Source organism: Apteryx mantelli, chromosome 2, assembly GCF_036417845.1.
Source record: "Apteryx mantelli isolate bAptMan1 chromosome 2, bAptMan1.hap1, whole genome shotgun sequence".
Taxonomy (NCBI): Eukaryota; Metazoa; Chordata; class Aves; order Apterygiformes; family Apterygidae; genus Apteryx; species Apteryx mantelli.
The window spans coordinates 120,401,843-120,423,909 of record NC_089979.1 but is presented as its reverse complement, the minus strand read 5'-3'; the positions used below and the strand labels follow the sequence as shown (position 1 = coordinate 120,423,909).

The window sequence follows — 22,067 nt, the reverse complement described above, 5'->3', positions numbered from 1 at the left end:
CCTCGAACCCTTCTCTTTCAGGGTAAATATCATGGTCCGAGTATCTGGTCTTATCCATAAACTAGCATACTCACTCTCTTCTAAACTAAAGGGCTCCTTTGAATTCACATATATATTTAGGGCCTGACATATCCAATTTTCGAAAGACCCGTATATTGGCCAATAAAGGGGGTCTCTTCTAATCTGCTTCCCACCCCATACTTGCATGCAGTAATGTACCATTTTCTCTCGACTTTTGCCTTTTTGGGAGGGCCAGTCGTTCCAATACTTAATCATTAATCCTAAAGGGCTATCGGGCGGTATATCTGGTAACCGTACTGTAAAGCCCTCTATGGGATCAGAAGACTTGCTCTTTTTCTGTCCCATCTTCCGGAGCACACACGCACACACGCTCAATCGCTCCCCTAGGTCGTGGCCCACGCCCTCGCGGACAATGGGAACCACACTACTGTAGGGTCTGCACTCGCTTCGTCCCTTGGGGACATCTCACTCAGACGTGCTCCGGGGATCCCACCCCAACCGAACGGAACCACATACATATACTCACTCAGTCCTGAGTCTTCGTTCGGATCTTCGTGCACAAAGTTTATGGGGTACTGCAGTTCTTTTGCTTACTTGTCCTGATTTAGGGTTCGGAAATACAGGTTCTGGTAGGGGAACTACCCACTCAAGGGCCATCCGAAGATGGGGCGCCTCCCCTGAGTCAGAGTCCCGAAACCAGGGAAGCCTGCATCCGAGTCACGGCACCAAATTGTTATAGGTAAACGCGACAAATTGACAACCACTCGGGCCGGGTTGCATAAATTCCAATTTATAAAATAATTGAGCAAGTCACAAGTAAGCAAAACAGCGCTGGGCGGCCGGGGAGTCTCCTGCTCCACCAACGGCGCGCGCAATCCCCCGCTCACAGTCCCCTTATATGCCTGTAACTTCTGTGGTTGCGCCGGCTGTTGCTGGGGGGGTCGGGATGAAAGCTGGGGTCTTCCTCTGCGTTGTACGTGGTGCCCTTCAGGTCGCGCGCATACATTTCACAATGCAATATCGCTCTGCTGGCTCAGTACAATCATTGTGGTGATAGCCGGTACTTAGCGCCTAGTTTCATGGTAAAATCACTTCACGAGTTGATAGCCCGTACTTAGTGCCTAGTTTCATGGTAAAATCACTTCACGAGTTGATGTAACAAATTATCACCTATCACAGCTCTTTTTAAGTCTCTCTTCATATGGAAGCAGTACCATGGTTATAATAATTTTTATTGCCCATGTCTGGATTTCAAGTGTAACTTATTTCAGATGGGCTGACCAAATCTGGATTAGATAGACTAAGCAAGGATACACCAATGTTCTGTATAGCAGAACTAAGGTATTTTCCTTGGTGTTCTCTATTTCCTTTTTAAAAAGTATATATGGTATTTTTTAGCAACTGCTCTACTTCGAGAAGATGTTTCATTGAATCCGTAAGAAGGTCTATAGCTTTTTCTGGAATAATTAAAGCTGCTGTAGAATTACGCATTTTACATTCTTTCTTCTGCTCCTGGTTATCCAGCAATCCTCTCTGAATTCTGTCTCATGTTATGTTGCCCAGCCAAGTTTTGCTTGTTTTTTTCTAAAATTACTCACATTCCTTTATAACAATGAGTAACGGAAGTAATTTCATGTTATGCAGAAAGCTTGCCCCTTTACTTTTCACTCATTCTTCCTGGGTACTAATGAAAGTACTGATGTGTCAGAAATCTTCACTATCTTCTATATTGCAATTGAGAACTTGAAACTTATACAGAAGCAGTTCAAGGCTAATATTAGAAGAATTATCTTAAAAGCAAACAGAACACCAAAGGGACCTAAGTGAGGAACAGACTTACAGCGATGGACTGATATCATATAAATATATTATTGGTTATATGGGTCAGGCTTTGTCAACTCCCAGGAACAACACTAGTGAAAATGCACGTAGCCTGGTGTAAACCATCCATATCCTCACTCTACGCAGCATAGGCTGCCCTTTGGCACCATGTCTATCCACACATCCTAAAGGCGTGGCTGCAAGGTCCTCTGCCCTAAACTCAACTCATATGTAGTAGACACATGATGTGACACTGCTACACAATCCCATAACAGCATGGCCATGTCCTGACTGGGGCATTACCCACCTCCAAGGTTCAGCCTGCCTGACTGCCAGCTGGCTAGCTCTTCTCCTTCCACATCAGGCTGCGGGCACAGGACACATCACCTTGCCTCCTGCTCTCCCTCCATTAGCTCCTCACCATCTGACCAACAGCCTGGACACATTTTCCCAGACAGAGCCTGGAGGCTTGGTGCAAAATAGAGAAATGGATCATGAGAATAAGAGAACAATTTAACTATGATGTGGATTTTCATAGCCAACTGCTAGCCAACTTAAAAGTTGGAAAATAAAAAGTGGAAAATAAAAATGAAGAAAATGTATAGAAGCTGAGAAAGGGAGTTTTAAACTGTGTTTATGTAAGAAGTCATCAGTACAAAAGCTTCTTTAATCAGCATGCTTATTCCTTCTGTTATTCCGAGACAGTGGGCTCTGGCAGTTGCTTTTGCTGCACTCTCTGAGGGCAGCTATATTCCTCTGCTGCCAGCAAGGCACCTATTGCTGAAATAAGCTTGCCATTTCAGCCCAGAACTACAAAGTTATCTGTAGAAATTCCTTTGCAGCACAGAAAGGAAGCCAAACTTCCCAATTATATCAAAATTGTAATATACAAAGGTAGAAATCTCCATAGTAGCACTTTACTATTGATGAATCATAAAATGCTTTGCATATACAAAGTGCTTTTGATCCAAGAATCTCAAAGCATTCTTGTGAATTCAGTGAGTTTCCAAACAACACCTCTCTTGAGTATCTGAACAGAATCATGCCTATTTTACAGATAAAAAAAATGAGGCAGAGTAATTTGTTCAAGCTGGCACAGCAGACAATTAACAGATAAAAGTATATGAGTAAAGATTCCTCACTTTTAGTTTTGAATAGGGGTGTCAACAGCACATGGGAACAGAAACTCTCTGGCACTTTATGTAGTCTTCAGCAGGTATTTATTCTGTAAGTATCTTAATTGCTTGATCATAAAACTAAAACAGATTAAAAGTACAATCACATCAGCAGACCAGTGAATTCATGATTATAATGTATTTTGAAGATAAAACTATTGTAATAATTGCAAAGGGCACTCAGATGAATCTAGTAAATTTTACATGCAACTAACAAGCATTGGTAATAGGCATACTATAAACAAATAGGCTAGATGATATAATATCTAATTTCTACCATGTTTACAAAAAAAAGTAAAAGTTGCATTTTTCACAGCTTCAGTGAAAAGACATTAAAAAAGGTATTATCTAACAGATTATCACCTGTAAATAAAGCCCATTAAAGTTGATTTTTAAAGCCCTAATATAAATAAGAATCTGATCCGACTTCTTTTATGTTTTTTAAAATGTTTCAAACAGTATTAACTTCACACTTCAGTCTCCATGCACATGTTGTTGCTGGGAAAATACAGCATTTGCTTTAAGATTGTATTTTACATCTGGTTTTAAAGATAAATATCACTGGTATTTCTGTTTGCTGATTTGGTTTTGTGTGTTTGCTTTATGGAACACAATCTAAACTAACCTTAGGAGTGTCCAGGTTTCAGTTTTATTAAGCACTAACCAAAATGCATGCATCTGTCCAACACTAAAACACCATAAACACTGTAACACTATAAAGCACTATGCACAAAGATCCTTAACAGTTTCAGGTTCTTTCAAATACGTGCTATTAATCCACAGCTGTCTGAGCAAAGAATTCATTGTGGCATCTATCAGAAGATACTCCAACGCATCTCATTCTTGTTACACCAGAGTGAAATCAGAACATTATGCTAGAGAATCAGAGGTATTAGGCTTCAATGAGATTACTTCAGTAATGTGAACCACATCAGATCAAACCTTCGTAACCTGTCATGCAGTAGCACTGACCACAATAATCTCAGTGCAGAACAGGGCTCTTAAACAAAACTGGTTTACCAATTATCAAGGTCACAAATGCTCACCTGCTTACCTTTGTTATTACAATTTTAAGAGGCCCCCATTCATTTTACTCACTTCCATCCAATTGCCAGCATTTCTGTCCCCAGTATGCTTGCACAGTTGATCTGGCATTCAGCACAGTGGAGGTTATTGATACTAGTTAGAGATGAAATAGAGAGGATGGAGGGTAGAGGCAGTGGCAAAACGGTACACGGCCAAATGGAAGAGCTAGACAGGAGAGAAACTTGGCAACAGGTCAACCTTCTTGCTAACAGCCTCCTGTAGCCAGTTCCCGCTGCCTATGAAGGTTCTGCCCTTCTTAGCTGTGTGCTTTAACCGAGATTAAAATCCTCCTCCAGGAAGATCGAAATGATAACCATTTTCGCAAACCTCATCCCCAAATGTGCTTATTGGGCAAGATAAGCAGCTCTGCCTCAGATTCGTGCGTGCCGGGGACCAAGCTGCTGTTTTCTTCCTTCCGGCAGGAACGTGCCTAGAGCATGGGCCACTGAGCTCCTCGGACACAGCGCTGCCGGCAGAGAGCCCCCAGGGCGCTTGGGGCTCGGGAAGGCTTTCTACCCGGCCAGCCCCCCTGCCCCCCTGCGGTTTGAGACAAATGGAGCAACCTTTATATATTGCTCGCCAAGACAGCAGAACATTGAGGCGATTGACAGCTTAAAGAAAAACAAACAAAAACCACAAAAAACACCAGACGTTGCAAAAAAAAGAAAAAAAAAAACACACTCGCACAGCCTCCCACCCCTGTTTACTCCGGTCTCTGCCTGCCCCCATTTCCAATGGGGTGAACGAAGAGCAGAGGAAAACCAACCCGACCCCCAGCGGCTGCAGACCAGGACCCCGGCAGCCCTGCTCTCCACAGCAGGCAGAAAGGCGCTCGGGCTGCCCGCCGCCCCCCTCGGGAAGGAGTATGTTAAATTCCCCACAGAAGAACCCCCAAACCAGCCCGCGCCGCCCCGCCCCCGGGCACACGCGCCGAGCCGGGCGGCGTGGCGGCGAAGTGCGCATCCGCAGCCGTTGGAGCCGTTGGAGGGCGTGAGTCCCTGCCGTGAAGGGGGGGGGGGGTGTCAACGGCGGTTGCCCTGGGAAACGGCCGCTGCCACCAGCCGAGGCGGAGGGGCGCCAGGGACGCGGCTGCGCAACGCCGAGGGGGAGACCAGCGCGAGGCACGTGAGCGCGTCCCCGCCAATAGGAGCGCAGCGAGGACGCTCGCGAGGCTTCGTTCTCTATGGCAACCGTCACCCCGTAGTCAACCGTTGGCTCCTGTCGCCCCAACCGTCCCCTCGGCACCGGCGAGGGGCCGCCATGGTGAGTAACGGAGCTGCCTTTGGACCGGCAGGTCCTCAGGGCGGAGGGTGGCGCCTCTCCCTTTGCTGGCCTTGCTCCACACGGCGGGCCTCTTCAGCTCGGGACACAGGGTACCGGCGCTGGCGGCCGCCGTCCCGGGTGAAAGTGGGCTCCTCACGACGGCGAGGGACAGAATCCCGCTGAGCAGCGCCGTAGTCCTGAGGAGACCCTCCTTGTTTGTCGCCTCTGGAGCTGGGGCAGGGAGGGCAGCCCGCCTAAGCCCTGTAGGGGGGGTGCAGCCCTTTGTCGTGCAAGGGCCGCTCGGGAGAGTTGCTGCTGCTCGCGGTTCTGGGCGTCTGTCTCATCCCTGCTGGGTTCTGCGGAGACTGGCGGTGTTTGAGCTTTTTGCAGGATCCGATGCCGCAGTTACTTAACTGGAGATCAGCGTAACTGATCTAGAGATCACGAATGGCTTTGGCTTGACTTTATTTATTTATCGGTTTAATTTGCCTTTGTAGCCGCTTTCTGGATTCTGAGGTTTCAGCACTGGTGTTAGCATATTTCTTTCTTTCTTTCCTAACTGTAATGAAGAGAAACTTTTCATCTAAAGAAAACCGAGCAGCAACAGAACATAAATTGGGCTTCTCAGGTGATCTCATTTGCAAGTACTGGGACTTTGTGGGAGATGCCAGATTTGCAGCCACATTGTGAGAGTTTGCTTTATTAACGGCTATTGGCCTTTCCTAGACTGCCTTTAATTTCCAAGAGGTCTGGATTTGTGCTCACATTTTCAGTATTATTCATCCAGGTATTGCAGTATTGCATTTATACTTGAGCTACACTGTGCAGTTGTATTAATAAGGATTAAGCGATCAGATTACTTGTTTTGACTGAGTGGCTGTCTTGCTGCCTCCAGCATCAGCAGTGCTAGCCCAGTACGTTGGAGTCAATAAAATAGACTTCACCTTTGGTTGCACCAGCTTGCCAGGGACTGTGATTATAAACTCCCATTCATGCCTTGTGAAGGTCGTGCCTCTTTGTGACTGATGCTACCTGCACTAGCAAGATTTAATCTAACATAATTTGCCATGCAATACTCCTTCATCTGAAATGCAGACATACATGGAAGTGCTAATTAGCTAGATCTAAAAAAACAATTCTTTCTTAATTTGCCCTAAAAATCTTTGTTTCTGGGCAGTAGGCTGATAAGAAACAAATCTGGGTTATCACTTAAGATTACATGGGAAATCTCATGATTTTACATATAAACTAACAGGGCAACATAACTTACCTTCCTGTGTATTTCTTTTATTGCATCTTTAAAAGATAAATATATAGTTCAGCTGGATTATACACGTGTACATATAATACAAAGAAAACTTTATCCAAGAGCTTCCTCTCCCCTACAGTCCTTCTGATTCTTTATAGCCTTTTCCAGATTGTCTCTGCTGCTGATTTTGTATGACTTTTCTGAGGGTATTGGTTATTTGAGGATTTATTTTGAAGTACTGGTACTTTTAAAGGGGTAGCACTTATGTGAGATATGCAGGGGTTACACATGTGAAAATATGCTTGTTTTCTAACATACTAGTAAACATGATAACCCTTTATAAAAAGCAAGCATGGAAACTAGTTGGAGGGCAAGTCTTTGCAATACTAATGTTCCCTTTCACTTATTTCAATGTGTGAATCTTTATGCTTATCTCCTTGTCTACAGGCAGAGCTAGGCCTTAATGAGCACCACCAGAATGAAGTGATCAACTATATGCGCTTTGCTCGTTCCAAGCGTGGCCTACGTCTAAAAACAGTGGATTCTTGTTTTCAGGACCTTAAGGACAGCAGGTAGCATGAGGAGGATACTGTAGTAAGCTAAAAATTGCAGGGAGCCAGAATTGAGCAAAATATGTTAGTGACAGTTGTAGGTTTAATGCTTGATGGGGTGACTTTCTTCAGACAGTTTATATATTCGTACTGAGCAAGAAAGACCCCATAATTTTTCTGAATATTACAAGTCAAGCCCTTTTAAAACTGTTGTTTAAATCCTTAGGAATTAGCATAGAAATAACAGCATGACATTGATTTACGTCTTACTTCTTATGTCTAAATTTGATACGAGACTCTAAATGGAAGTTATATTTCTGTTTGTAGTGTTTCCAAGATAAAATGTAAATGGATTAACAAAATTACTTGTGGCATTGTCATCTAATAATTATTGATAGCAGATGGTTTTAGAAGGACATTGTGTTATTTATAAGTGATACTTGGTGTAGTGAGGTCTCTTATAACAATGCAGAATTGTTATCTTTATCATATATGGCCTGTGTGACTTTTCTGTTTAGACTTGTTGAGGAGACCTTCACAGTTGATGAGGTGACGGACATGCTGGATGGATTGCAGACTGTTGTACACAGTGAAGTGGAATCAGAACTCATAAATACAGCTTACACCAATGTTTTACTTCTACGCCAGCTCTTTTCACAGGCTGAAAAATGGTACCTTAAGTTACAGACAGACATCTCTGAGTTGGAGAATCGGTAACATATATTGGACTATAGAGAACCTCTTTCAATAATAAGAAAACTTCTGAGTGTTGCTTACTTATATTCTTTTCCTAACCTTAGAAAGTTATTCTTTTCCTATTGTACCAATGATAGATTAGTTTCAAATCTTCTGTCTATAAAGTAGCGAGATAAATGATACTTTCAGATTTGTCATGGAAAATGTTTTATTTGTGAGTAATATTATTACTTAAATTAATCAGTTAAGAGTGAGTGATAGGATTTGATTAATAATTTGATTATAAGTAGCTTATTTAGAGTCTTTGATTTAAATATCTTACAATTTTAATACATATACCGTACTACTGCATGACATTGTCCATTGTGTTTATTGTATTTGCATGGAGTTTCATCCTGTACTTCTAACAAGAATCTTATACTCAATAAGGAGCATAGCATGAGCCTGGTAGAATGTGTTTCATGACATAGCTCATTCAGTAAATGAATGCCTCCCTTTATTTTTCTCTTCAAGAGAATTGTTGGAACAGGTTGCTGATTTTGAAAAGTCAGAATTTACATCTTCAAACAAGAAGGTAGAGTTTTATTTTAAAATATCATAATTAAATGCCATGTGGAGTCAGGAGTGGTGTTTAAAATAATTACTTAGTACTGCCTCTTTGTGTTTTAAGAGAAAAAAGTATTTGCTCAATGTAACCTTTAAAGGTCTTCAAAAAGTAGCAGTTTACAATTCAGCAGCAAGTCTCACACTGACTTGCCTTGGCTATTTCTAGTTTAGGGATTCTGCACGCTCTGGACATGCCTCCTAAGCCTGATCCCAAAGTCAGCCAGACCAGGGATGTGTTGGAGCATCTGCTCCCGGGTTCCCTTCCCCTGGAAGCTGTGGTAAAACGCGCACAGGCTCATGGCCAGGCTTTGTCCCAACATGAAGCTGAGAAGATCCCACAATACAGATATAGCTCTAGCTTATCTTGTATGAATAACATTGAATCTTATTTGTTTTGTAACATAAATGTATATTTAATTAATACAGATAATATTTGAGTACTTAAATTTTAAATTATTTTGAACTAGGTACATTTTTTTGACTTACAATCACTTTTTTTTTTTTCCCCCTAACTCTTCTGTCTTCTAGTAGCTGCAGCATCAGTGGTCTTTTATTAATTTGAATTTTCTGTTTGTGTGCAGTACTTCTGTTTAAACTTTAGCTGAAAGTGAATTATATAATGTGGCTATATATAATTTTAGGGCCAGGCTACCAGTAAAAATGAACTCAGAATAAAAGATCATTCATTTGCTTTCCAAAAGAAAGCAGAATTGACTGCCATTAGTTATTTTACAGCCTGAAAGAATACTTTTCTTCCTCTGAACAATCTGTATCATTCTTTTTTTTTTCTTTTTTTTTTTAACCTTTATCATCACTTTAGCCCAGTGCTGATCTCATTAAGCCGAAACTGGCTCCATTAAATGAAGGTGGGTCAGAGCTGCTAAACAAGGTAAGAATTTGTCTCTTGATGCAGCTGTAATTGATGACTGTTTTGCATATTCAGCTGAACTGGAAAGCTGTACAGTAATATTTGTATAATGTATCTTTCACTATTCAGCAGTGAATGTTATATACAACGGAATGCAAAGTAAAATGCTAATATATTAATAAATATTCTGAAGTACCTTTTATTTACTGTTTGGTTATGGCCTCTAGCATTTATTGCAATATTAAACTCCCTTTTGCAAAGACACTTTGGCTTTTGTAATTTTTTACTTTTCCATTTAATGACTAAAGTTAGTAGAAACTACTATTCAGCTGTGTTTCATGAAGCTGGACTTCCTACAAGGAAGTAAATTAAAATATGTAGCTGGCTGAAATGATTAGGATATCGGGAATTTTCTGTATTGCTTGAAGTCAGTCCTATTAAATTCCATCTTTTGGGGTTTTTTTTGTAGCTTAAATTTCTCCTAAAGAAACAAGAACTTAAGAAAGAACTTGAATTTTACTAAATTTGAAAATGCCTAATTTCCCACTTGTTAAAAATGTTCATAGTTGTAAAACATGTTCTAATACTTAATATTAGCAACAGTTTTTATTACAGATTGAACTTATTTGGCTATTTAAAAATGCCACACATCTTACAATACGTTTTTAAAGCACGAGGAACCAAGAAGCTATTCAATGAAGAGTTGCATTTTCTGTCTTCCAGGCTGCATTACCAAAGGGGCCTGTCAAGAACAGTGTCTCAGTCATGATTGTTATTACCTTTTAAGATAATTAAAACATTCGTACTTCTGTTTTACTTATAGCTCAATGTAATTATTTCTTAAAAGTAAATTCAGAATCTGTTTCACAACAGGTTTAGTTAACTATGTGCATCTGATATCTTTTTGTCTCAAAAATAATTCAAAGTTTAAATAGTAAATTTACCATGACTGGTTTAAAACATGGTTATTTCCTGTGACACAGAACATTATAAGCAGTAGCCTGATATTTCTCTTTTAGGTAGGAACTGTGAATAAATTATTACCTGCCTGTTAATTGAAAATATAAGTGATAAACAGCAATGAGATTTGTATCTCTAACATGCAATTTTGTTATCATGAACCATTATACTGCAAGATGATAAACTTATTGACCCTGATTCAGTAAAACAAATGTTAAATTTAAGTGAGAGGTCTTATAGATTACAGTATAACTGCTCATATATATTTAATTCCTTGCTATCTGAGGCAGAAGATGCAATAACTTGCACGTCAGGCTTATGAAGTCAGTAATCCTTATCAGCAAGGCCATCTTTACAAGCATTTACAAGCATTCTTGCTTTCTTGAACTGTTAGGCTTATTTTCTTACTTGAAATATTTGGAAAACTGAAAATAGCACAAGAGTGTTCACACGCGAACTATTTCTTGTTTATTTACCCAAAGGAAATTGCTAGACTTCAAGAAGAAAATGAAAAATTGAAGACCAGACTCAAGACAATAGAAACACAGGTAAATTCACTGCGAGCTTGGATACTTAATGTTATTTAAATATTAAAACTATTCAAATAAGAATATAATTGTTGTTATTGTCATGTTTTCAATGAAAATATGCTTATGAGGTTTTTTTGCAGGCTACAACTGCACTAGATGAAAAGGCCAAACTAGAGAAGTCACTGAAAGATTTACAGATGATCCAGGGAGATCAAAAGGTAATGTAATTGTCAGGGTTTTTTCCCCAGTATTTATCACTACTATGCCATTAATTGGTCTGTGTGGTATGTTTCCTTTCTGGCAAATATAAAGGTTCAGCTTAGTATTGTCATGTTCCTGCTGACGTTGTCGTGTTTCTGCTGGTCTGTCAGTCAGCAGATAACCTAGTATGTTAGTTTATTTTATGACATATTTTGTGTCACATAGACCATGATAAGATACTATCAGAAAGTATTACTTCAGAGTTCATATTTTCAAGGGCAATATTTATTTTAACAAAGGTAAGTTTACGTCTGTTTCCTCCTTTTTGCTAATAAAACAATGACATCTAATCTGTTTTTTATAGCAACAATAAAACTCTTATTTTTTCCAGCATTTATCACAGTTGCTTGATAAAGACATGCACAAGCCAGACTTGCTTCTTCTTGATTCAGATTTTAAAAACCTAAATGCATGCATGTATGTCCCGATCGTATATTCCTAAACATCAGTTGAAGTTTTGCCACAAACGTCAATGAGCGTGGGTCAGATGGCAAATGTTTAATTTTAAATAATTCTACCCATATCAACGTACTATCAAAAATGGTTCACCAGGTATTTTTACTACACAAAGTTTTGAATCTTTTCTGTAAATGTTGGATTCAGACACGATTAGTTGTTGCTACAGAAAAAAACATTAAAAGGTAGTGCTCCTATAGACTGACATAGGAAAATCTGTTCACGTCACTTTAGTATTTTTCTTTAAGCCTGTACCTTTATTTTGTTAATAATAAGGATTTTCTCAAGTTTATTCATATTTGATTTTTTGTCTTAAATTTAAAATATTTTAGTTCAAACTTTTAGCAAAATTAGAACACTTTAATCCCATTCTTTTGAGAAACTGATGTTTTTAATTCCTGCAGTATTTTCAGATTTGAAGCAAGCTTTCAAGTTCACTATTTCCACTTCAATTTTCATGTTTTAATCATGATTTCTTTTTATTTTGCTTTCTAACTGGGGGTTTATGGTATGTACTTGGCTTTCTTCTCTAATTTTGTCTAGTAACTTTCAAAATCTGTATTCAGTACAGTATTATTTAGGGAATTTATCAGTCATGGCAAATATTTTCTTTAATAATTTAAGGTTTAATAAAATAGATAAAGGTTTAATATTAAAGAGTTGTATTAAATCCTGGATTGTAGTTTGAAAAGACTGGAACCAAATCTCATCCTTCTTTTGGGGTTAAACATGAACTGGCCTGAATGTCAGGGCTGCTGACTATCTGCAGCTTTCACGTCCTAATTTCTTCTCTATAATCTATCACCTTCCTCACTTGCTCTTATATTATTTATTTATGGGCATATATAGGCAGTTAAAACTAGCTAGTAGATATAGTATTGAAATATACCATTTTATTTAATCACTGAATATATTAGTTGTTTGGAGAAAATTCTACATTTCTTCTAGTTTCACTCCACGTTTTTTTAAGATGGATGTTGATAATGTGCATCTGGGTTCATATGATTTTAAGCAGTAGTTTTCAAACTCTTTGGACAAACAAATGGCTGCTAAACTACAACAGTTTTTTTAAGGAACAATTCTTATCTCAGTAATTTCTAATTATTTTTCTTTATAGCTTAAATATGATTCCACAAAACAAATGTGGACCACAGTTTGGGAGGAACTGCTTGATGTATTGGTTTAACTTGAGGATTTAGAATTTTAATGTAGTTTTAACTTGGGGATTTAGAATGTTAATGTAGTTAACTCTTTCAGTGTCACAGTTCAGAACAGACAGTGACCGTTTTTCTAATCTGAAACAAATTATACTCTGTGGTGTTTTTCAGCAGTGCAGTTTTGGACTAGGTATCAAAATTCAAAATAAGCTTTCCTTCTACGTAGGAATACAATTGATAATAGTGCCTACACTCACCACCTCCCACACAGAAAATGAAGCAAAGCTTCCTTAGTTTTAGGGGTTTGTTCTTTTTAAGGTGCTGGTAGTTCAGCCTCATCCTGGGTCATTATGCTTTTGAGAGCCCTTTTGTTTGGGGGAGGGGGGTTGTTTGGGTTTTTTGTTTTTTTTTTGTTTTTTTTTTTGAAAACCACAGAACAGTTACATGAATATAGCAGCCCAGGGCTGATGGTAAAAAGAGGTCAGGTTGTTTCCTCTCACAGTTATGGAAGTTGCCTCACAAGCAACTGTGGAGATGGGTTTTTTTATGTCTCATCAGAAAACAGTGCAACATCAGTGCCTGATTGATAATATGATCCTTAACACTGTCATCCTTTCCTACAATGTATTACACTAATGACTTTTAAAACGGCTGTGATAATGGCTTTAAAAATGTGACATAGATATTCTGATCTTAAACTGTAATATACTATTTCCATATGCTAAATAACTTCTTGTGTTACGCTTCATTACATAGTTTCACCTAATTCTTATAAAGAAGCGAAGAACAAGAACTTGATATCTCAACTTGGCAGAAAAAATGCTCCAATCATCTTTAAAATGCATTTATTAACAATTTTTAAATCTAGAAGTGTATTTTTTTTCAGTATTCTCTAATGTGTGGAATTTCTTACTTTAGTTAGTTAAAGCACTTTTAGGTTGGGTTTTACAATAGTGAAGACATAAGTCATAAAAATTAACACATACCCATTTTATATGGAATTTTGCATTTGACATTTTAAATATTTCTTCTTTTGAAGGCTAATGTAAACCAGGATATAACTGAACTGGAAAATAAAGTGGCAGCTTTGAAATGTCAGTTTGAGAAGACCCTGAATGACTCTACTGCAAATCAAAAATCCTTGGAAGAGAACTTGGTGACAACAAAGCATGACTTGCTTAAGGTTCAAGATCAACTATCCACAGCTGAAAAGGTCAGCTTTTTGTAATGTAAAGATGGGCTCCTTGCTCACTTTTTAACTGATTAAGAATTTAACAAGCATGCACCAGAGTGCAAGGACCACAAGTTTACTAGAGTCACATTGGTGCAAGCATATTTTTGTCTGTGGAAAAACATGGTTATATGTAAAATAGCAAATACACAGCTCACTGCGTGAATATAACTAGATGAATGCTTAAATATTGCCCATTCATATGCATATAATTACAGGAATGCAAACTGTATTCCCAATCTTCAGAAGATTTTTTAGCCTGACTTCCTTAGAAAATAAAGCCTGTCTTTCTGTCTTTCTCTCCTGATAATAACATTTTAATCTATTAGCTGACTTCAGCTAAATTTGAATAGGGAATTGTTAGAGAAACCAGTGTTCTGAAACCTAAGGAGGAAAAAAGTCATCTTTAAAAAGCATATTACCCTAGTTTTAATATATAAGTAAACAATATTTTGGTGTTATTGCTATGTAGGAATTAGAGAAGAAATTTCAGCAAACAGCTGCCTACTGCAACATGAAAGAGATTCTTATAAAGAAGAATGAACAGATAAAGGATCTACGTAAAAAGCTTTCTAAGTAAGTGGTACTGTTCTGACTGTCCAAACAAGATGCATGATCTACTCCCATTTTATTTGTATAACTGTGAAAGTATCTAAAACAGATTCTAAAATTTCCTTTGAAAAGATTTTCTACTAAGCTGTTTCCTGACTTTTGATAGGCCAGTCCTTTTAATGGATGCTAGGTGAATAAGACTGATGTGTGCAACAGCAGCTATTGCCTAGCAAATAATGAGAATATGTAGTATCCTGAAGGGAAGCTCAATATCCATGGTATGGTAGTTAAGACCTCAAATGCTACACACATAGATACAGAAGGGAGAAGTACCTGCTGCTTTGGCATTATCTTATTTCTTACACATTTGTTTATAAGAGTGAGAAGTACCCAGTATGTAAGCAGGGTTAGGCCTGTATTGAGTAATAAAGATACACCCTGGCCCTTAAATTAAGTAGAAGACTATCATTCTGTAAATGGCAAGTGATCTTTGGCAACACTGATTCCTTAGACCTATGCTGTGCGAGGGCAGGGGTGGAAATTCAAAGAGCTGTTTAAACTTTTCTGCCAGTATTCCAGGATTTGTGGGTGGGCTCCTGTTCATTCCCTCATTCTACTGTTTTGTAAACTGGCCAATTGCAAAAGGAGAAAATAGTCTAAAAATTACATATATTTGTCTGTGACCTAAGTCATATAGTGAATGTTGACATGAACATACTGCAAACAGCAGTAATTCTTTGAGTTTTATATTTTCTTTAGAAACAAATTGTCTTTTAGGTATTTTCTACTCTGTTTTGATTTTTTTTTTTTTTTTTATCCTCAGATATGAGCCAGAGGACTAAATTACAAAGAACATCTGATCTATCAGAAGCTGCCATAGAAAGAAAATGTAGACTTGGTGTTATTTTTATAGTATTTTTGTTTTGATTGGTTTACTTTCTGCTTCTAGTGCTTAAAATAACTTTTTATTAATACTAATAAGATGCTGAAACTTCTACCTTACTTCCTTCTAAACTTAAGTCATGGATATTAGTTTCTGTAGTAATGTCTTTAATTGTTATCTTTGCACATTCCCTGAGAAACAGCAAACAGTAGTTTATTGAAGAACTGAGACAATTCTTTACAAAGAATGTTTATTTTTATTAAGAAAAGAAAAAAAGATAAAATAAGTATTAGTTTTTTCTTAGATGTCTCTGAGGTGAAAACTCCAGTTGTTACTTTCATTCACATAGCCATGATGTGGCATTATCTCTGAAAATTACATCAGTGGAAGAAAAGAGCAGGAGGGAAAAAAGACACTAGTTCTGTAGTATTATTATTCACTCTGGATGTCTGATCCCTCAGCAAAATTTGATCAGTAACATTTTGCTAGAGGTTGTTCTTGAGATAATGAGGTAAATATACTGCATAGGGGAAACATCTGGCAGTCTTAAATAAAGCCATTAATTGCAGTTATGCTATTGCCCTTGAATTTATTTGAAACAAATCTGAACATTGGAATTCTGATTCTTCCCAATATTCCTAGTGTTAAGATGACAATCTGAAAAAGCCTAAGTTGCTAATGAAGCAGCTTTCTCAGGAGATAAGTTATTTTAGATGTTTTCACCTCCTTTCCTATTGCAGCCTCACTGAAAAGAGTTTTGTTTTTTTTTCTCTCACATCTTGTACTTGAAATCCTTTGCCCTGGATTCATCTGGCAGCCTATTTATAGTGCTTTTTACTTGTTCATCTTTCCCTGTTGATATGTTGTATATTACTCCAAATAAAACCATTATGTTTTCAAAAATTTCATCTTTAAGGAGCTGTTTCTTTACGGGGAACACTTTATTTAGCTGTTTTCTTATACCTGTAGGAAATAGTGGCAGATCAATAAAGGATATTGCTAGAAATAATACAAACATGTAAATTATAAACTCATGCCAAGGGCTGCACCACATCAACCAGCTGTAAGAAAGCACACCAGTGCTTGGGCTGGGAAAAGGTTTGTGTGTGTGCTGGAGGCTGCAGAAACTGGCATCTACAACAGAAGCTTGTCTCTGGAGCTGCTTGGGACCATTTTTGCTCTCTCTCTCTTTCAAAAGGGCATAGCTGTTAAAATTGTCGTATTTTCTGCAGTCTTTTTTTGTGCTTTTTCCCCCATTAATTAAACAGGATTGGGTTGGATAAAGCTCTGCATCTGTAGCAACTTATTATTGCTGTAGCACGATAGTAGGGCTTTGTGGGATTACATACTCCACATGCAGCATTAAGTTAAATTCATGAAAAGGTTTTGTGTGTGTGTGTGGTTTTTTTTTTTTCCTTTGTCTCTTGTACAGTCACTAAAATATTAAGTTCTGAACACAGATGTATCAAAGAGCTTTCTGGCCTGCATTTGCTCAGAGTCGTTATGCTGACATTAACAGGACTACTTGTCTGGATGAATGTTGCAAGTGTTTTTCACTGTAATGGAACTCACTTTAAGAAGATCAGTTACTATTGTTAAAATGTCAGGTGAACAGTTTAAGAAAGGCAGAGAATCTCATGATTTCTGCTATTTTTCTCTTTTATGACAAATTCTTGGCTTCTGACTTAGCTAGAATATTGAATCTCTGATAGGCCTTCATCATCTGCTTAGACAGCGTTTCAGCAGGGAAGTACACTCTCAACTTCAGCATATGCATAGGTCTCAGTGAAGTAAGTTCATCGTAGAAAGTGGTTACAGACCTTATCAAATGTGTAAGGCCAGTCCTATAGAGAGCTCTAAAGTGCAAAATTTAAACACTGACTTTGACTGATTATCTGTTTTGCAGGTTGCTAGTGAGGAGAATATGAGGTTAGTGTGATGCTCTTCTTGGTTTGTATTGATGAATGGTTACGGTAAATGTGTTTTGATGGAGCTTTTGATAAAAATACATTGTCTCTTTGCCTCTCAAAAAAGATCTGTGGCATTATACGATCGCAATTCTCCTTTTTTTGAGATAGGTACAATATTTAGGAGATAGAGATGACATTTGAATCTCCTGATCACGTGTGGTTTTTTTGTTTTGTTTTTTTTTTAACTGCACTTCTCTCTCTGAAGTGTAAGTTCTAATACAGTATCTACTAGCCTTTGATCATTGGAAGTTCATTACACTGCTCAAATAAGCACCATCCATTTCTTCCACTTGAGCTGTTAACTCTCTAGTTATGCCTGAAGGAAACAGAATTTCTCCATAACTGGCTGATCTGCAGGAATCAAATCTCTTTCAAGCTGTGCTTTTGCTTGCAAAGTGAAGGATATTTTCCTGCAGGAATGAAATCTAGGCAGCTCAGCTTCACTAGTATTGACTCTGACAGCCAAAAAACACCCCTTCACTGTAACAATTACTAGAGTTCAACAGTTGGTCATTAATAGATAAGCCAGTAGTACTGCTGCCTTCTTAATGAGACCATATATTCCCTAATGCTCTTTAACTCTTCAGTCTCTTTTCCTCTTATGAATAATAGCCATTTTCTTTAAATGTCATAAAATGAATACCCAATCCATAACCCTTAGACTGCAAGTGATCCTCTTTCATTTGATAGACCTATGTAAAGACAGCTGGAATTTGGACATTTCCTATATACCTTGACTTCTGGGAATATACAGTCATCTATGACGCACTTACATTTGGATCCAACCAAAAAGTTGTTGAAATTTCTCAGTTCATTTCTTTGCAGCTTCATCAAGGACTACTGTTGGTTTGTGTGTGACACCAAATGCTGTCAAACACAGACAAATGATTCTTACTGCCGCAGGAAACGACACGAATCATTTTGTGGTGCCAGGTGGCTGAAATGATCAAGCTCAAAGTTCAAGCTGCTCTAGGAAGACAGGCCTTTTAAAACTTATTAAGAACAAATTTAATATAATTTGAAGGTAAGTTTGTATGTGAGCAGGTAAGAATTACTGCTGTAAATGTTTTTAACTGGCTTTGAGTAGGGAATGTGCCCAGAGGGATCAACCTATGATTGTTAATTTTGACAATGGCACAGTGAAAGCACTGGCCTAGAATTTCTGCCCTGTTCTGGCCACCTACGAAATTCTCCCCGAAGGCCCTCTGATCTGCTCTCCTTCTCAAATACTCCAGGAAAAAAATCTGCTTTCCAAGTCTTACTACATCCACACAGATGTATCCTGAAACATTAGGCAGCATTTTGGGTAATATTTGGGATCCACTGTCCTGCAAATAAAGGTGGGTAGATGCATGTCAGTCTGTCTTAGCAGTCTTAGTATCTTAATAGATTAATATCTATTGGTATCTTAGTATCTTTCTTTTTTTCTTTTTTTTTTGGTAGGAACCAGTTAATAGTATCTCAGCATATTTGTTACAAGTAGATGGTGGTTGGTATTGAGTAGATTGATGCCATCTTTAACCAGGTGGAGACAGCTGCTAAGTGGATGGGAAAGGAGGTAGAGTAGCCTTTAGACTGCTTCTTTAGCTAATAACCAGGAGCCTGTGGCAATGGCAGGCAGCACTCGCAAGGCATTAGTTCTCTGTTTAGCCCCATTTCAATCCACCAGTAGCCAGGGCTCTGAAAGGGGAGCTCAGGGCTGACAGCTTCTGGTAAGCAGAAGCAGCCCAGAGACAAAGCCTGAACTGGCATCCATTGGCAAGCAGAGGACTGACTGAACAGACCAAGTATCCTTTCACTTTTAGTTATATGCCAGGTTGGGGTTCTTTGGTTTTACACCAGCTGGTTCTGAGGTCTGGGTGAAATAGGTGCGATTCTCTGAGCTGTATTGAGTGCACCTGTGTGGAAGGAGTACCCTAAAAAGGACCACAGCCCAAAGATGACTAGAGCTCTGGTGCTTAAGAAAGGCAAGGAGAGTGAAAAGAGGGACTCTTTCCAGGCATGTTTTCTTAGGGATAAGGCCTCCATAAGGATGCCTTATATTATTAATTGATCACTGGAGATTGAGGTAGTGCAGAACAGTTTTAGGGTCATTAAGGGGCTGAATATAAGAGTTCAGAGTACAGACCTCAGGGGCATCATCTACAGTTTGGAACCAAGTGGCAAGTGGCAGCAATGAGCTAGAAGGAATAACTGCATTCCTGTAATAACTGCCAATAACTGCTTAAAGGAGAAACCATAATCTCCAACTACACATGGAGCAATCACCCTACAGTTGCCATGGCTTATGGGTTGTCTAAGGTCTGGAAATCCATCTGGGTTCTCTCTGTCTCCTAAAGTAAGGAAATATGGAGCTTAAAGCAGTGACTGTGAACAGTAAATCCAAACAGAAAAACACTGTGGCATCTACTACCATACAAGGGGAGCTGGAGCTGCTACCTTGATTGTATATCTGCTTTCCTTGATAGCTTCACTAAACTTTTGTAGGGGCTTTAAAGACTCTTCCATCACTTCCCTTTGGCAATTCAACATGCCAACAGCTGGCATGTTTCTGTCTGGAAGGGAGTGCCTCCAGGAATGGCAGTTACTAAACACTAGAGCTGGCTCCTGCTGACACTTTGTCTCTCTCCCACATGCCTGGCTCATCAAGGAAAGCGCACCACAAGACCTTTTCTTAAATGTAGGGATCATAGCCCTAAAAACTGGATGTAGCTTAATAAAGTCCAGGGTACCTAGTAGAATAATCTAGGAGTTGTCTAGACCAGCCATCCTCCACTGCCGCCTACTACTCCTTCCTCCCTCATTTCCATCTCTTTCAGTGACAGAGTTCTTAAGCTTCTCCCTCACCCTCCAGACGTAGCCCCCAACCTGTTGTTAGGACCCCAGACTCCCTTTCTGATGTGTTTTAAGTAGCTGGGAGAAGTGCTTGGCATCTTACTGTCCAGGTGTCAAGAGACAAGCCCAGGATTTTCAGTTGGTACCTTCACCTAAGTACTTCCAGTTCTACTTGAGTGAGAAATGGGATTCCCTGCTTTGGATACCTACTTCTGGTTAGGTTTACACAGAGCAGTTCTCATTCTGTGCTGTCATTCCCTGGCCTGCTATGGAAAAGATGAACCCCTAGTCTTTCCCACCCACTCTCCCAACCCCACACTCTAGAATTTGGTAAGTAGGGGGGGAAAAATTTCTTCTTAATCCCCATTTAAAATGACCAGTGTAATGGTCCTTGTGTCTGGAAGCTTATCTTTGCCCCTCCACATGAAGCCCAAGTCTTCACCCAACCCAAAGGAAGTGAAATTCTTAAAGGAGATACAAATCTTGAGTTGCATCAGGAAAAGCATATCTGAAGTGTGTGTGTGGAAAGTCTTATAGCAGGGATCACTGGGTGTTAGATGTTTAAATACCTTTAAGGGTATTTAGAGCCCATCTCTTAAGGCGGATGATACCCGGATGACAGGCACTGTACTAGGTGCCTGTGTGCATGACTGCCTTTAAAAAGAGACAGCGATTTATGATCCAGCTGTTTATAAGGCTGACATTTATGAGAGAGATAGTGATTCATTTCACTGCATCTGAACTTCCTGATCTGGCCTGACCTGCTCCAAGTGTACCACACCTCCTTGCCTGCACAGTCTCCCCAGTCCATTAGTAAACAAGTTTGAAATGTAATGGGAAGGAGGTATAGAGCCAAGGAAATGTTTAACTTGATTACACTCATCAGTAGGAGTAATCTATTCACACAGAAGCATGACCATTATCCCAAGTGCTAGCTATGTGCTATCTATTTTTAAGGCTCTCTTGTCTGTGACTTATTAAATGCTGTAAGCTACTTATAAGCATTTTTAATAAATCCCACAGACAGTGATGGATATTTAACTTAATAATTTGCAAAAGTTTTCATGATATGGGACAGTTAACCATATCAGTAGCTTCTCAATATGTATGTCCTTCAGGTTAATAGCATATGGCCCTAAAATTGTCATTGGATTTTTCCTTCCAGCAGAATTCAGGGTTCTCCATGTGACATATTTCCAGGGGTAGCTGGCATGTTGCAGTTCTGCTGGCAAGATGGGAATGGATGTGAGCTCCCTCAAAGTTGTACTATTGGAAGGTCTGGCTACCTGTGATGTTATCGAATGTCAATCTCCATTTCCAGCAGCACTAAAACATTGCCTTGAAGACTGATTTCACTTATACAAGATGCATAAAGCTCTACAATCACCTTTTCCAGCCTGCAAAGCAGGGGCTACCTCTGTCCCACTTTGTGACCTTGCTACTGCGCATGGCTGGTCAGCAAGTCACAGGTGCAGGCAACTGTCTACACCCAGCACGGTGGGGTGGGAGATTGCATGGAGAGCCTCTCAGGGAAATTTAACCAGGAGTTGTTCTGCTGGTCTCAGCAACACTGCCCAACGTATTCAGTAGTTTGGGCTTGTTTCCAAAGATCTTCTGGTAGGGGCTCTCGCTCGTGCATGCTGCTGGACACTCACCTCAGCCCTGCCAGTGTATGACAGGATGTTGGATGCTGGAGCAGCACACGCAGTGCTGGCAGGGAGCAAATCACTGGTGCTGGAGGTGTGAGGCTGACGGCAGCTGAGCGAGTCTCTTCCACAAAAAGGACCTGAAAGGTGCCCAGTCCTGACCTGAAAGGAGCCATAGTTAGACAGAGGAAGGAAGCTGAGTCCTTGGACTCATTAAGTCCCTTTTTGTTGCTACAGACACTGCTGGTAG

At 39.3% G+C, this 22,067-nt stretch overlaps 1 protein-coding gene across 2 annotated transcripts; it reads left to right on the top strand.

Annotated features, from left to right (window-relative positions):
* Positions 1 to 5,263: 5,263 nt before the first annotated feature.
* LZTFL1 (leucine zipper transcription factor like 1) lies at positions 5,264 to 16,274 on the top strand. 2 transcript variants are annotated; one of them, XM_013950720.2, is made up of 10 exons: positions 5,264 to 5,366; positions 7,063 to 7,187; positions 7,685 to 7,879; positions 8,376 to 8,436; positions 9,289 to 9,357; positions 10,779 to 10,844; positions 10,967 to 11,044; positions 13,740 to 13,913; positions 14,404 to 14,507; positions 15,307 to 16,274. In XM_013950720.2, exons 1-10 carry the CDS (start codon positions 5,364 to 5,366, stop codon positions 15,323 to 15,325), a joined length of 894 nt encoding a protein of 297 aa, XP_013806174.2. In that variant the 5' UTR covers positions 5,264 to 5,363; the 3' UTR covers positions 15,326 to 16,274. The 2 variants fall into 2 exon arrangements, with proteins under 2 accessions (XP_013806174.2, XP_067148556.1); XM_067292455.1 differs by lacking the exon at positions 5,264 to 5,366 and adding an exon at positions 5,472 to 5,476.
* The last annotated feature ends 5,793 nt before the right edge of the window (positions 16,275 to 22,067 follow it).

Coding starts and splice junctions, on each gene's coding strand:
- LZTFL1 (XM_013950720.2), top strand. Junction 8,437..9,288: donor TTACATCTTCAAACAAGAAG/GTAGAGTTTTAT, acceptor TCATCACTTTAG/CCCAGTGCTGATCTCATTAA. Junction 11,045..13,739: donor TGATCCAGGGAGATCAAAAG/GTAATGTAATTG, acceptor CTTCTTTTGAAG/GCTAATGTAAACCAGGATAT.